The sequence below is a fragment of the Populus alba genome, chromosome 15, assembly GCF_005239225.2.
Source record: "Populus alba chromosome 15, ASM523922v2, whole genome shotgun sequence".
Lineage (NCBI taxonomy): Eukaryota > Viridiplantae > Streptophyta > Magnoliopsida > Malpighiales > Salicaceae > Populus > Populus alba.
In genome coordinates, this window is record NC_133298.1 from 12,924,109 (window position 1) to 12,938,726 (window position 14,618).

Consider the following 14,618-nt stretch of genomic DNA (forward strand, 5'->3'; position numbering starts at 1 on the left):
AGCTTTCCCAGCTAATTTCTTCTCTCCTTCAACCTATCTCTCGCAACCCTCTCTTTTTTCGTCTCTGATCCGTTGTTGTCGATTATTTCACAAGTTTAGGTTTAGGATTGAAGCTTAAACGATTAATATTTACAAGGGAGAAGCTAAGGTATATATTCTGCTCGGCCCTTTCCGTTTTTAGTGATTTTAAACTTGGTTCTCCTTTGTTTGTATTGTGCGGTAAAGGGTACAAAATCTAAGGTCCTAGTGAGTGGATATCGGAGCCAGATACCCAAATGAAGAAGATAGTAAAATTAGACTCAGAGAGGGAAGGGAGGGGAACCACTAACTACACCATAACGGTCAACTTCTCTTCTTTCTTTCCATATATTCAAGACAAATTACGTTTTAAAGGGCTTTTTCTTTCTTTTCTTTTTCTTTTTTTTGTCTAAGATCGAAATATCATTGATCAAAGTAAACTCACAAAAATAATTGTTGGAGTCCTCTTAAGAGTACATCCTGATTTTCAGAACAAATTTGCTTAAGGCTGTAAATGTCATTTCATATATAACCCAATTATATGTACACGTGACTAAAAGAAAAATGCAACCCTCAGAGTTCCTAGCCAAGCATACACTATCAAGCAAAATTAAATGAATCTCACTATCATTGAATTCCTTAAAGGCCACAGTATCAAGCAAAGCTTTGGCGTCCCTTTCAATTATAAATTTTGGAAAACCTTCCTACAACCCAAGTCGAACAGCCTCCTGCATGGTAGAGCTTCACATGTTTGGGTTTCCAAACCGTTGGAGCAGCAGAAAACTCTAGCACAAAAATTCCACAAAGACAGTTAATTCCTTCAGACTACCCTAATCTTACCTCTCAGATTATATATTGTTTGAAAGTGCTATCACAATTCAATTCAATATCACCATGAGGCTGCTTTCCAACTAGATTGATCCTACATCACAGAAACCCTACCATTTTTCTGTAGTTTATCTGGTTGAATAATGATGGAGCTACAAAAATCACGAGGAATATTCTAAAAGGAATATTCTTAAAGATCCTTGTAGATCATTCGTAGTATGTTCTACAACCTTCACTTTCAGACTATATTAGCATCCTCTTGAATGAATATCTTCAGGGGTTGTAAATCTTTTCTTGAATGAATACCTGCACAAAGTCCCCTAGAGACCGCTAGGGATATTATTGAGGGACCCTCCAAAAATCAAGTTAGTATGAGGTATTTTGTATGGTAAAAAGATATTAATGAAGGTATTAATGAGTTTTTATGAAGATAGAAAAGAAAACGGAGAAGAAGATGTAGATGTAAAGGAAGAAGAGAATGAATGTGTTTATGTCTAAGAGCATAAGGTTTTCGAGCCGCTTTTCTGTGTACTCAAGCTTCTTTTATATTAATTGTCTTGACTGGTTTCATACGATATGCACTACTAGAAAATCGATAAATATAAACAGAAATACCGAGTGAATATTTCCGTCGGTAAATTTTTGAGGGATTTTACCGACGAAAATATTCCCTTGGTATATACCGAGGGAATTACAGTTGGAAAAAAAATTAAAACAAAGCAAAAAAATCATGACATGTTATTTTTACCAACAAAATTACCGACAGAATTTATTCCGTCAGTACAATATGTCGGTAATTTGTTGGTAAACTAGGAAACACTGTTCATTATGTCAACTACAAAGAGAATCACCGACAGAATTTTTTGTCGGTATTTTTCAGAGAGCTCCAGAATTGTTCACTTTTCAATTGCACTGTTAATTAATGTTCTTTACAGATAAAATCACCGACGGATTGAAAAGTCGTTGGTATTATTTGATGGTTTTCTGAAAAAAAATCAAGTAATTTAAAATTTTCATTTAAATATTACAGACGGAATCACTGACGGATTAAAAAATCATCAGTGATTGTTGGCGGTTTCTGAAAACTTTTTACGAAGTTGAAAATTTAAATTAAATATTACTGATGGAATTACCGATGAAATAATTAAAAATTATTAATATTCAATTATTTGTTGGTAAATCTGTTGCTAATGTGCCCCAATAAAAAGCCTGAATCCCCTTATTTCACAAGAGACAAACTCATTTCTTCTTCTTCTTCTTTTTTTCTTCTTCTTCTTCACTATATGTAAAAAAATCAATATTTATTTCTTTCTCTTCTTTTCTCTCCTCATCTCCTTCTCTTTTCCTCCATGCTCGGGTTTGTCTTCTTCTTCTTTTTTAATTAATATGCTTTACAAAATTTTCTCTTTCTCCTCAGCTTCACTTGCAACTACATAAAGGTAAGATTTTTCTTTTTTCTTCATTTTTAATTATTGTTTTCACTATATTTTTTATTATTATTATTCTTAAAAATTGTATCAATGTTGCTGTGAGATTTGTTTTTTCATATTTTAGTTGATCAATTTTTAGTTGATTTATTTATAGGATTTTTAAATTTTTTTGCAATTGCAACTTCATTCTTTTCATTTGAATTTTTTTAGTTGAATTTATTTTTTTCATTTTATTTATTTGTTACAAATTTGTTTGAGTTGATTTTCTTATTCTGTTTCCAAGCATTTTTGAGTATATATTATAGAGTGTTGATTTATGTTAATTTAATTATTTTATAATTTTATAAAATTAATTTTTTTAAAATGTTTTAAAATAATTACCGATGGAATTACTAATGAAAATTCCATCAGTAATTCCATTCGTAAATCCGTTGGTAATAAAAAATATTATTACCGACGCGTCTGTTTCGTTAGTTAATCCATCGCTAATATTATTTTTTTTTACCAACAAATTTACCGACACACAAAAAATTACTGATGAAAGATTCATCAACGGAGCATTTCCGTCTGTGTTTTCGTTGGTAAATTAATTATCGACGAAATATGTGTTTTACAGCGACAGAAAAATTTCATCAGTAAAACTGTTAAATCCTGCTGTGATGCGAGGGATAGAGATGTAATCTCATAATGGTAGAATAATATTATTATATTATTGATGCTATCACATCTAATTAATATAAGCATTGGCTACTTATTCATAATTAATAAGGTATGATAGGTACCATAGTCACTAGCCTCGACCCAAAATAGGGGAGGATTAGAGCAGTGTCACTTTTCAGCTATACGCTGAACCTAATAGGAGTTGGGGTCAACTGTACGCTAAATCCAATAGAAGTCGGGTTCAACTGTATGTTAAGACCAAATGGAATTGAGTTTAGCTGTATGCTAAACCTAAAAATAGTTGAGTGCGGATATGGCTTAGCCCAACTAAAGTTGAGCGTGGACCCGTCCTGACCTAACTTAGAGTTAGATGTAGAGGTGTTGTGGCCCAACTTAGAGTTGAGCGAGAGCGTACTTCGGTCCAATAAAAGATTGGGTATGGAGAAATGATAATTCAATTTTGGGTTCAGGTTTTTGTGTGATAGTCTTTAAATGTTGGAGGTTTTTAGAAAACCATGATCCATTAAATAGTATCAAAACAAAACTAGATTCTGACAATTGCATCCGCTAACCATGTTTTATGTTGGAATACTACATCATTCCATAGTTGCCATAAAATAAAACAAGGTAATTCTTTTATGCACTCCTTGTTACCATTCTTACAAAAGAGATGAGTGAGGAAATTTGATTATAAAATAATTGTATTTAATGGAATATTTTTTTTTATATCATGGATACAGTCTTGAATGCGATCCACAGATAAGTGGCAACTTCCAAGAGCAAAATAACAAGAGAGAGCCCACCAACTTGAGGTCTCTAATGATCACACACTTAGATGTGGGTTGAGAAATGCAATTGGTAGAATTCAAACCAAGAATATCCTCTCCCTTAGTTGACTCTTTACCACTTGACTATTGTTAGTTGAGCTACTAGCTCACTTGCTTCTTCTTCTTTTTTGGAACAAATTGATAAGCCGTAATGACTAGTTAATAATTAACTCATTAAAATTTGATTAAACTGTACAAATAATCAAACCTATAAAAACTAACTTAATTCTAAATATTTGATTGTTAAAACACTTCTTAGATATATATTATGTACCTCTCTATAATAATTTACGTAACATCATTAGTATTGTTTTTCTAATTTGTGAAAAAATTACAAAAGAATGAGAAAAGTAAAATTGTAAATTTTTGGGTTTTGATTCAACTTTTGAGTAGACAGTATGAAATTATATTTACTGGTTTATGATTTTGGATTTTTTTTTTAAATGAAAAGTTTGTAAAACCATTTAACTAGGAGCTTCATTTTTTTAATGTAGTCTAAGAATTAGTGTGTCATTATTGTTTATTTCCTTTGAATTTTACCTTTACTATAACATTGATTGACTTTTTCATTAATTATCAAATGTTTCTGATTTTGTACAAAAGGAATATATGAAACTTTCTAATTCAATAAAGTATTCTCTTTTTTTTTATTATTATTCTTAGAAAATTTTGTTAATAACCTATTGCAAGTGTAGTTTCAGACACCTTAAACTTCAATTTTTCAATCCTGGTATGCATGGATTTTTGTTGCATTTTGCAATGGTGCTTTTTTCCTCATGCCTTTCCTTTTTATTTTTCGATGATTTTCAAGTTATTTATATGGATGTGCAAGAATTTGCTAACCATATAGTATAAAAGAAGTCTAAAAAAAATATTGTAGCATAGAGATATATATTACTCCTTTCTTGATCATAACCATATATGAAGAAAATTCCATATTCAAGATATACAGAAAGAGATGCATATCTAACATGTTTTTTCTTTCATATTTGAACTTTATAGAAATTTGAGCAAAACAAGAGATACTTTATATCCCATTAGCCTCTATAAGATTAACCTATTGAATAATGAATTTGTGAATAATTTGGGAGATAATTAAGGTACCTTTGTCTACTTTGATTTTAAAAGATGAAGAGATTTGTTTGATAAGGAGGATGAGCTTAATGAAAATGGTCGTCTATTAGAATATCTAAGCCATACTAGTTGTAAAGAAGCCATATTAGTTACAAAGAAGAGATTAAGGAATCTAAGCCACACGCAAAAGACTTCAAGGCAAGCCATACCAGATTTTGTTTCTTCTATTTGATTTAGCGTATTAACATATATTATCCTAAATTTTTGACATATTACCAAATTTAACAAGCCTAAAAAACCCTGAAAGCCCTAGCATCACACCTAAGCCTAATATCGCCTATAGGCTCGGGAATTGCTTTAGAGCCTAGCGTTAGGTGTTATGCCTGAGCCCAGGCAGTTAGGCCTGGGTCACACAGTTGGGGTCGTATGGTGCTAAGATAACGTGCCTAGGCTTGTTTGGGTGCCTCTTGGGCTCAACCACATGACCTGGTTAGTCCAACCCTCCAATCTTGATTTTTCAAGATCATATGCAAACCCTTGAGATTTTTTTATTAACCCAAGTCATTCTTAACTCAAATCCTACCTCCACTACACCTTTAAGTGCATAAAAATCTCTGATGACCTACTATATCTCCATCTCATTAATGTATAAGAGTGATATGATGAGCTAGACAATTTTAGTGGGGCACATATGTTTGGCTATGGAGTCTTGGGTAGGTTGAATGAAATGCTAACTAACAAGATTAATTTATAAAGTTGGAATAATTAATCTCTAGCATCTCCACTCCAGCATAAAGACAAGATTCATGGGATATAATTAAATATCACTTGAATCACCCAGATATAGGGTTTATAATTTCTTCATCATCTACATATTATTTGTAGAGCTTTCTCTTTGCAAAATATTATTGCATTCTCTCAACAAAGATGCTTGTTTAAACATCTAAAAGTCTTCAAATCCATCAAAGATGTTGTAGGTACTTGGCTTCCCACGTTAAGTGCACTCATCACTTCCCACATTACACCTTTAGGTTAATTTTAAGAACTAAGTAATTAACCTATTATCGAACCATAAAAGCTTTATTCCTAACCATTTTAGATTTCAAAACATTATCACTAAATAATGGTTTTTTTTTAATTATCCACTACTAGAAAATTCAACGAATACCAATGGAATTACTGATGGGCCTTTTCTGTTGGATCATCCACGTTATGGTGTCATGCCATTGAATTTTTAATAGGAGAAAAAAATATATAAATTAACACTTGGGTATTTAGTGAGTGTTTGGATAGGCGGGCTAATCCATGTTTTTAAAAAATTAATTTTTTTGTTAAATTTTTTTTTATGTTTTAAATCGTTTTAATGTGCTGATCTCAAAAATAATTTTTTAAAAATAAAAAAAAATATTTTGATGTATTTTAGAATAAAAAAATTTTGAAAAGTAACAACAACTACACTCTCAAATAGGTATTTAATCCCAAACAGGCCTCTAGTGTCGTGAACAAACGTTACTCATATTACTTTCTTAAAAATCGAAGAAAAGTTATAATTAAAAACGGAGAGACAGAAAGAGAGATTAAGCAAGCTCGATTCTTCAACTTCAAACAAAGGAAAACAAATAACTACATGAATGTATCGAATTAAAAATTATTCAAATGGAATTCTACAACTGATTCATGTATATCTATGGTCAAAATTAGATATGCACGTTATAGAAGGCAATGCTAAATGAATGCCCAAAGTATTCCCCGGGAAAGAAAAGGGTAGTGTTTGACGCAAGGAAAGCAAAGAATAGTCCTTTTCTATCTTTCTTGTAATCAAGAAAATACATAGATTGAGCGCCGCCTGAACTTGAACCCTCTAACAGGAAAAGTTTGGAATAACATATGAACAATCCTCCAAGATATATATATATATATATATATATATAGAAGATAACAAGTTTATTATATATACAACCTACGTTTATAAATCATCAAGCAAGCTAGCTAGCCCTACTTGCATCTCTTTATAATTAAATTAAGTTGATTAATTTAATTTGGTGTCTTCTCACCTGATCATCTCAATCAATGGCAAATAATGGAGGGATGAGATCAGGAGGGGTTGCAGACCGGACACAGTCGCGTAGCCACGTTGTTGAAGAGTGTGTGCCTTCTTCGGCTTGGACGGAGGACTCCAATGGCCATTATCTTCTTGTTGATCTTCCTGGTATCTCTACGCTAACATTTATGATAATGAAAACTTGAAACATTTCTTAAAATCTCTATATATACGTTAGTGAGTCTCAGCTGATCATAATTCTTTTTGCGATTTGTATTTATAGATTTTAAAAAGGACGAAGTGAAGCTTCAAGTTGATAACTCTGGGCAGATAGTGGTGAGCGGAGAGAGGCTTGTGAACAACAACAGCAAAGTAATATATTTCGAGCAAAAATTTAAGCTTCCAGAGAACTCAGATACTGATAAGATCACTGGAAAATTTGATGGCGAGATTCTGTATGTAACTGTTCCAAAGCAAGAAGAAACGTACATAGAGCCTGAATATCAAAACACCGCCACCGCCACCGCCACCGCCACCCCTACCCCTACCAGCGATGAAAATCACAAAAGGTTAGAAGAGAAGGGAAGCATGGATAGTAAGAGACTTTTTTCAAGGAAATATTGGCGACAGGAGGATGAGGCTACACCATTAGAGATGGCCTTGGAGATGATAAAGAAAAACAAAGGGATTTTGCTTACTGCCGTTTTAGCATTTTCTCTTGGGATAATAGTGGCTCGCCATAAGTTGGAATCTGGAGGAGAATAAGTGCATTACATTTTTTTTTTCTTTTTTTATTTGCGCCTGCCTGGTTGTTCTTGATATATTTGTCGACAATAATCGGTATATATAATATATATACACCGCCAATCTACCATTAATAAGTGTGTGTTCTTTCCCCTGCTATAAATACTGCTTTAAAAATCTAGTTCCTGTAGCTAGTCCATTAATTTTCGTTTTTTTTCCTCCTACCAAAACTCATATAAACCTTTTATTGCTGCAAGTACCGGGCTAACTAAGGATATAAAAAAAGTTGCACTTGAGGTCTTGGTTCAACGGTTGAAGAGACTTGTTCCCTTCCTCTGCATCCTGGGTTCAAAACTTACCATGCACGTCTGTCACCCTCGCGGTACCTTACATGCTCACTGGGTTTGCAGGATGTTCAGTGAACCGTGAGATTAGTCGTGGTGCGCGCAGGCTGACCCGGACACCTACGTAAATAAAAAAAAAAAGATATAAAAAAAGTTATGAAAAACCTGCAGTTTTTTTTTATATAAATATTGTTATTGGGGAGAAACTAGAAAGGAAACAAGATTTAACATGGTTTGAGAAATTATTTATATTCACAAAAATTAAAAAAAAAATTATTATATTAAAATAGAGTTACAGGGTATGTATTTATAATAGATTTTAAACTGCCCAAAAATATTGAATTTTCCAATGAATAGCTTCACTTTATTTTGATTTTATTTACTTTGTACCCCAATTATTAGCATATTTTGTTTTAGAATTACCAAGGAAATTTATACCCTCAATGTGTGTGATACATGGGTGTTATTGATAAATATTAGATTTAGAAGTTTTAAAAACTCATGTGCCCAGGCCTTTTAAGCCAATGTGTTCTTCGTGAGAGTTCTTTCAATATTTGCTTTAGTTGGTATCAAATCTTCTTGTATTTAATTATTTCTCAGACAAGCTTGTATTTTCATCCTCTCTCTCTCTTTTTCTTTTTCTTTTTTTTTTTTTTTTTTTTTTTTTTTTGTGGCTTCCTGGATTATGGGGTTCTTTAGCTAATTTTACTACCTTGATTGGTGTGGGTTTTGGTGTGTCCAAGAACGCCTTTTGCTATTGCCTCATGGGCCTTATCTTGGGCAGCACCGATTTGCTTTTTGTTGTTGGGATCTAATATTGTCTTCAAACTTCAAGTTTTGATTTCAAGGCTTGGTTTTGCTAGAGCCTTCATGGTCGATTTACTGATTACCTTCTTTCTTGATTATTAATGGTTTTGTAACTCTTTTTTAACAAAATCTATTTACTATTCATAATAATAATAATAATAATAATTGTTTGTTAAAACTTGATTCATAGACAAGTAAGATTTATGAAAGATTCTTATTTATCACCAATCAAATTATTAAAATCAATAGAAAGACAAAAACAGAACTCAGTTAGCAATGCGCTTCTTCTTTTAGATTATATGAAAATAAAATAAAAACTTAATTGCATGATTAGATGTAATTGTTGTGGTGGAGTTTTAGTGTTCAATATCCTTTTTAAAGAAAAAAAATCTCTTTCCATTTATTTTATTTCTATGACGAGCTAAATCTTTATAACTTTCTAAATATATAGTTGCGGTTATTTTTTTAAAGTATTTTTTATCTAAAAATACATAAAATAATTTAAAAATATCAAAAAATATTAATTTAAAGTAAAGAAAAAAAATTTAAAAATACTTTCAAAATATAAAAAATTACCCACAAGTTACGTAAATTATTGTTTGTAATTACAAGCACCACTAACTTCTAAATAATAGGCCTGAAAGGTTACTCGATGAAATTGGGATATTGAAAACAATATACATAGACTAGGTCCTTAGGTTGAGAATAAATAGCAAAATCTAGTGGATATTCTTAATTTTCGCTAAAACAAACGCTATATCTACATGTCTATGAATAGAAAATTGTCACTGTAACACCAAAATAGTGTGAGGATTAGGGTATAAATAGTCCAACATTTTTGGAATTTAAGACCATGGTAAATGTTGTTCTGTGATTTTATTTATAAAAAAGAAAAAAACAAACAAATAAAACAAGATAGTAATAATACATACGCTAAGAACCAAAGCAATTGTGATTTCAGGTTTGTCGTTTGATCTATTTTGTTCATCCATTCATCCTCTTGAGTCATTAGGTTTCTTTTTTTCATTTTCTCACTGTTTTAATGTGCTGAATTAAATAACTCAAAACTATTCTTTTTATACATATATACTGTAGTTGCATCAAATTAACTATGGGAGAGAATGAAGGAGCTGAGAAAAAAGAGAAGCATGAAAAGGATAGCGACGAGAAAGAAGAGAAGGGAGAGGAGAAAACCAAAGACAGGAAGAAGAAAGACAAGGAAAGTAAAGATAAAAAGGATAAAGAAGATGGCGAGAAGGGGAAGAAGAAGAAGAACCCTGAAGATAAGAAGGACCCTGCGAAGCTAAGGGCCAAGCTACAGAAGCTCGACGCCAAGATGGAGGCACTGTCCCAAAAAAGGGAGGAGATTCTTAAATTTCTTCAAGAAGTTGAAATCAATGTCACGGAAGCAAGTGGAGAGGCCGTCTAGACATGCAGGACTAGCCATGTCCAAGACATAATATGCATCACTGCTGATATTATTCTTCGTAGAGAAAATTATAATGAAGAACAACCATGCACTTTGAATACATCTTGAGAATGCATTTCACTTTGAAAACATGAACGCCAAGAAAATAAAATGAAATTGAACTGATTGATCCAGGACGCAAGATTGAGAGAACATCACATTCATGCAACTCTCGCATGACTTTTAGAGTCATTTCCAGTTAAACGAAAATAACCCAAAACCAGAGTTCAACGTGTGAAAGCTTTATAAAAATATTTGTCAAAAAACCCTCAATCCAATAACTTAAGTTTTTAGGAGGTCCCAGGATATAATTTATATTATTGTCTAACACATCCCTTCAAGTAAAAACCCTTTGGACTTGAAACTTGCACAGACCCACATTACCTTGTACTAGATTTTTATCAAATAAATAAGACAATGAGATTCGAACTCGTGACTACTAGGTCATCAAGGCTCTAATACCATGTCAAAGAACCATCTCAACCCAATAGCTTAAGCTTTTAGGTGAAGTTCCAGGATATGATTTATATTATTCTCTAACACACCCCCTCAAATGAAAGCCATTTGGATTTGAAACTTGCACAGACCCACATTATCTTGTGCTAGATTTTTATCAAATAAATAAGACGGTGAGATTCGAACTCGTGACTACTAGGTCATCAAGGCTCTGATACCATGTCAAAAAACCATCTTAACCCAATACCTTAAGTTTTTAGATAAGATCCCAGGATATAATTTATATTATTCTCTAACAATATTTAGCAAGCATGAGTTCCTGTCAAAGCCTGGAAAATTTGCGCATTTACTGGTGGGATGAAGCCTGAAAAGACCATCTTGAATCTGGGTAGCAACATTACGGATCTCACCAGGTCCATGAGGAAAAAACACAGCAGAGGATTTAGAGGCAGCACCAATTTCCTTCATTGTGTCGAAGTACTGGGTGACCAGGACCATCTCCATTACATCCTTAGCAGTGGTCCCTGGCACATTCTCAGAGAAGCCCAACACACTCTCTCCCATGCCATCCACAATAGCTTGTCGCTGGCGAGCAATACCCAGTCCAGAGAGATACTTTGCTTCTGCCTCACCCCCGAGCTCTCTTTATTTGTAGAATCTTCTCAGACTCTGGCCCTTATTACTGAAGAGGAAAAAAGAAATATGTCGGCAAGATCAACTCAGTTTACAATGTGAACAATAAATGAATCAGATATCAAATGTCGCAATAAAAAAAAACATATCCAACTTGGACCCTTTTTTTTTTTTGTCGGAAAATAATTTGTGTTAAAGTAGTTTATATGAAAAATTGGATTTCTAAAAAATAAATTATTATCTGATATTTAGTAATGTTATAGAAAATGAGCTGAAAAATATTTTTTAGTATTTGGCTATGCCAAAAAAAAATAATCTATTGATTTTTTAAAAAAAATTATTAAAAAAAATAAGAACTAAATCTAATATATGAAAAAGTTGAAGAAAGAAGAAATTTTTAAAAATATCAATTTTATAAATTATTTCAAAAAAATAAATAGCAATTTGAAGAATAAAAAAAAATCTAACAAATAAATAAATTAAAAGATGATGAATTTTTTTAAAATATATAGTTTCATGAATTATTTTAAATAAAATAAATAACAATTAGAAAAATAAGAATCTAATCTGATAAATAAAAAAATTGAAAGATGATGAAGTTAAAAAGAAAAAATTATCAAATTTTCTAAATTAGTTCAAATAAAATAAATAGTGATAAAAAAATAAGGACCAAATATGATAGATATAAAAAATTCAATTAAAAAAATATAAAATATAAATTAATAATAATAAAAATAATGAGGACTAAAGTTGATATAAAAATCAAATTATATCAAATTTTAAATGGATAAAATAAAAAAAAATGATTCAAAACAAAGTATATAGCAATTAAAAAATTAATGATCAAATTTGATATAATCAATAAATAAAATAATATTTTTTAACTTCTTGAAACTTTTAAAAAGTATATTATATTTAAAACTGAAGGAGAATATTTTTTTAAATAACAAGCAAAATTTTTATTTAACTGTAAATTATTTTTTATTAATTAATTTTTTTAATAATAAATAAATATAAAAAAACAATTTTTCATAAAATAAACAAACGTTCTTAGTGTACCCAAGAAATGAGTGACTTGAGTTGGGTTCTTTGATATTTCACATAAACCTACCAAGTGCAAATATGATTAAAAAAAAATGTCATGTTTCGAGGTTTTTCATTTTTTTTTCTTTATTTTTAAGTATTTTAAAGTTTTCTATTTGTTGGGATTAACATGTCGTGTGAGTTGGATATACTGAATAATCTGTTAAATAATAATATATTAAAAGTATTCATTTCGAATATTACTTTTTTAATAAATAATAACAACAACAACAATCCACGGAAGGCGTAGATGATTGGCTCGTTCTAATGATAAAATGCAAATTCCAAGATAAAGCTATCGCTGATTCGATTGGTTGATAACGAGGATTACACGAAAGATTATCCAGCGTAGCGACTGCATCATCATCAACTGAGAAACCAATCTCACTCGACCCCTCTGCTGCTCTGCTTAGAATAACCGGTGAGTTTATTGTTGACCATCAATGGCGGTGAGGGCACCACTAATAACTTCTGCTGCTTATCTTCGAGGAACAAATCGCCCCCATTTCCTCACCTCCAAGTCCCGCTTTGGCCTCCAATCACCCACGAAACAGCTGGCCCTTACAATCGTTGCCATGGCTCCCCAAAAGAAGGTAACTGACCAATTCAATTCTTTACCTAGAAACCCTTTACAGTTGTTGCCCCTTGGTTCATTACTTGCAAATTCAGACTTCAAAATCTTGTCTCTCTATCATTACTTTCAACTAAAGCAATGCCCACATATATGTAGGTTAACAAGTATGATGGGAACTGGAAGAAACAATGGTACGGTGCAGGGATCTTTTACGAAGACAGCGAAGAAGTCGAATTTGACGTATTCAAAAAGCTCGAGAAAAGTAAAGTCCTTAGCAACGTAGAAAAAGCAGGACTCCTATCTAAAGCCGAGGAGTTGGGATTCACTTTATCGTCGATAGAGAGGTTGGGTGTGTTTTCGAAAGCTGAGCAGCTGGGCTTGCTGAGTCTGTTGGAGAAAACGGCAAGTGTTTCGCCGTCTACATTGGCTTCTGCTGCGCTGCCCATACTGGTGGCGGCAGTGGTGGCTATTGTCGTTATACCTGATGACTCGGCAGGGCTGGTGGCCGCCCAGGCTGTGTTGGCGGGGGCCCTTGGGGTTGGTGCTGCCGGCTTGCTGGTCGGGTCTTTTGTTCTTGGTGGTTTACAAGAAGCTGATTGAGTTTTCGGTTTTGTTGTTTAATCTTACCTCCTCCTTTTTTTATCGACCTAGGTTAATATCATCTTTTATCTGTTTTCCCTTTTTATTTTTTCTCTGTATATATATGCTTATTAAAAGTGCTTGGATTATATATATCATCAAAACTAGCCAATACTACTTCTGCTACTGGATTTTTTTTTTTTTTTTTTTGGAATTTCTACTGCTAATTCTAATGAAGGCTCACTGGTTCTTGGAAAGTTGGAGGGGAACTCAGAAATTGAGAGCTTTTCCTCTCCAAAGGTATGACCTCTCTCCATGCCCTTCCTTCCTATATTGTTCAGAGTTTGTTACGAGTTAATTAATATGTAAAAATTTGGATTGGGGCTACACATATTAATATGAAGATTGCTGTCGTAGCTCTATTTTGCTACCGATTACATTTTCTACACATGGATTGATATTGCATATGTATCTTTGAAATTTTGTTTTAAATGGTGCCTTATCAGGAATGCACACACGGTGTTTGATATTTTGCTTCACTGAAAAGCTAGTGTACTGAACGTAATCTTTCTTTGCTTGGTTCCTATTTTGCTTCAATGAAAAGCTAGTGTACTGAAAGGTGTTTTGGGTTTGAAATTTATATATTACCACATTATCTTATCTTGTATTATTAATTAGATTTTAGTTTGTGTTATTAATTAGATTTTAGTTCCTATTTTGCTTCAATGAAAAGCTAGTGTACTGAATGTAAGCTTATTTTATTTGGTTCTCTCGACGAATCATCTCAATCTAAAAGTTTAAGTTGTTAGATGAGGCTCTATAAAACTTGAAACTTGTATAAACCCATACTATTTTATGCTATTAATTAGATTTTAAAAAAAAAAAAGGAATGAGAATGATGAGATTTAAACCCGTGATCATTTGGTTATTAATCCCATATTAAATAATCATTTCAACTCAAAGTTTAAACTATTAGATGAGATTCTAATATATAAATTATATTAGTTTCTAATATGTTCCTATTTGGCTTCAATGAAAAGCTAGATTACTGA

At 32.1% G+C, this 14,618-nt stretch overlaps 2 protein-coding genes across 2 annotated transcripts; both read left to right on the forward strand.

Moving 5' to 3' along the window:
- Positions 1-6,811: 6,811 nt before the first annotated feature.
- LOC118033351 (uncharacterized) lies at positions 6,812-7,799 on the forward strand. Its single transcript, XM_035038300.2, has 2 exons — positions 6,812-7,046; positions 7,162-7,799. The coding sequence occupies exons 1-2, from the start codon at positions 6,908-6,910 to the stop codon at positions 7,641-7,643; spliced, it is 621 nt and encodes a 206-aa protein (XP_034894191.1). The 5' UTR covers positions 6,812-6,907; the 3' UTR covers positions 7,644-7,799.
- Positions 7,800-12,686: 4,887 nt separating this feature from the next.
- Positions 12,687-13,740, forward strand: LOC118033350 (uncharacterized). The gene is made up of 2 exons (XM_035038298.2): positions 12,687-13,006; positions 13,144-13,740. Exons 1-2 carry the CDS (start codon positions 12,857-12,859, stop codon positions 13,585-13,587), a joined length of 594 nt encoding a protein of 197 aa, XP_034894189.1. The 5' UTR covers positions 12,687-12,856; the 3' UTR covers positions 13,588-13,740.
- The last annotated feature ends 878 nt before the right edge of the window (positions 13,741-14,618 follow it).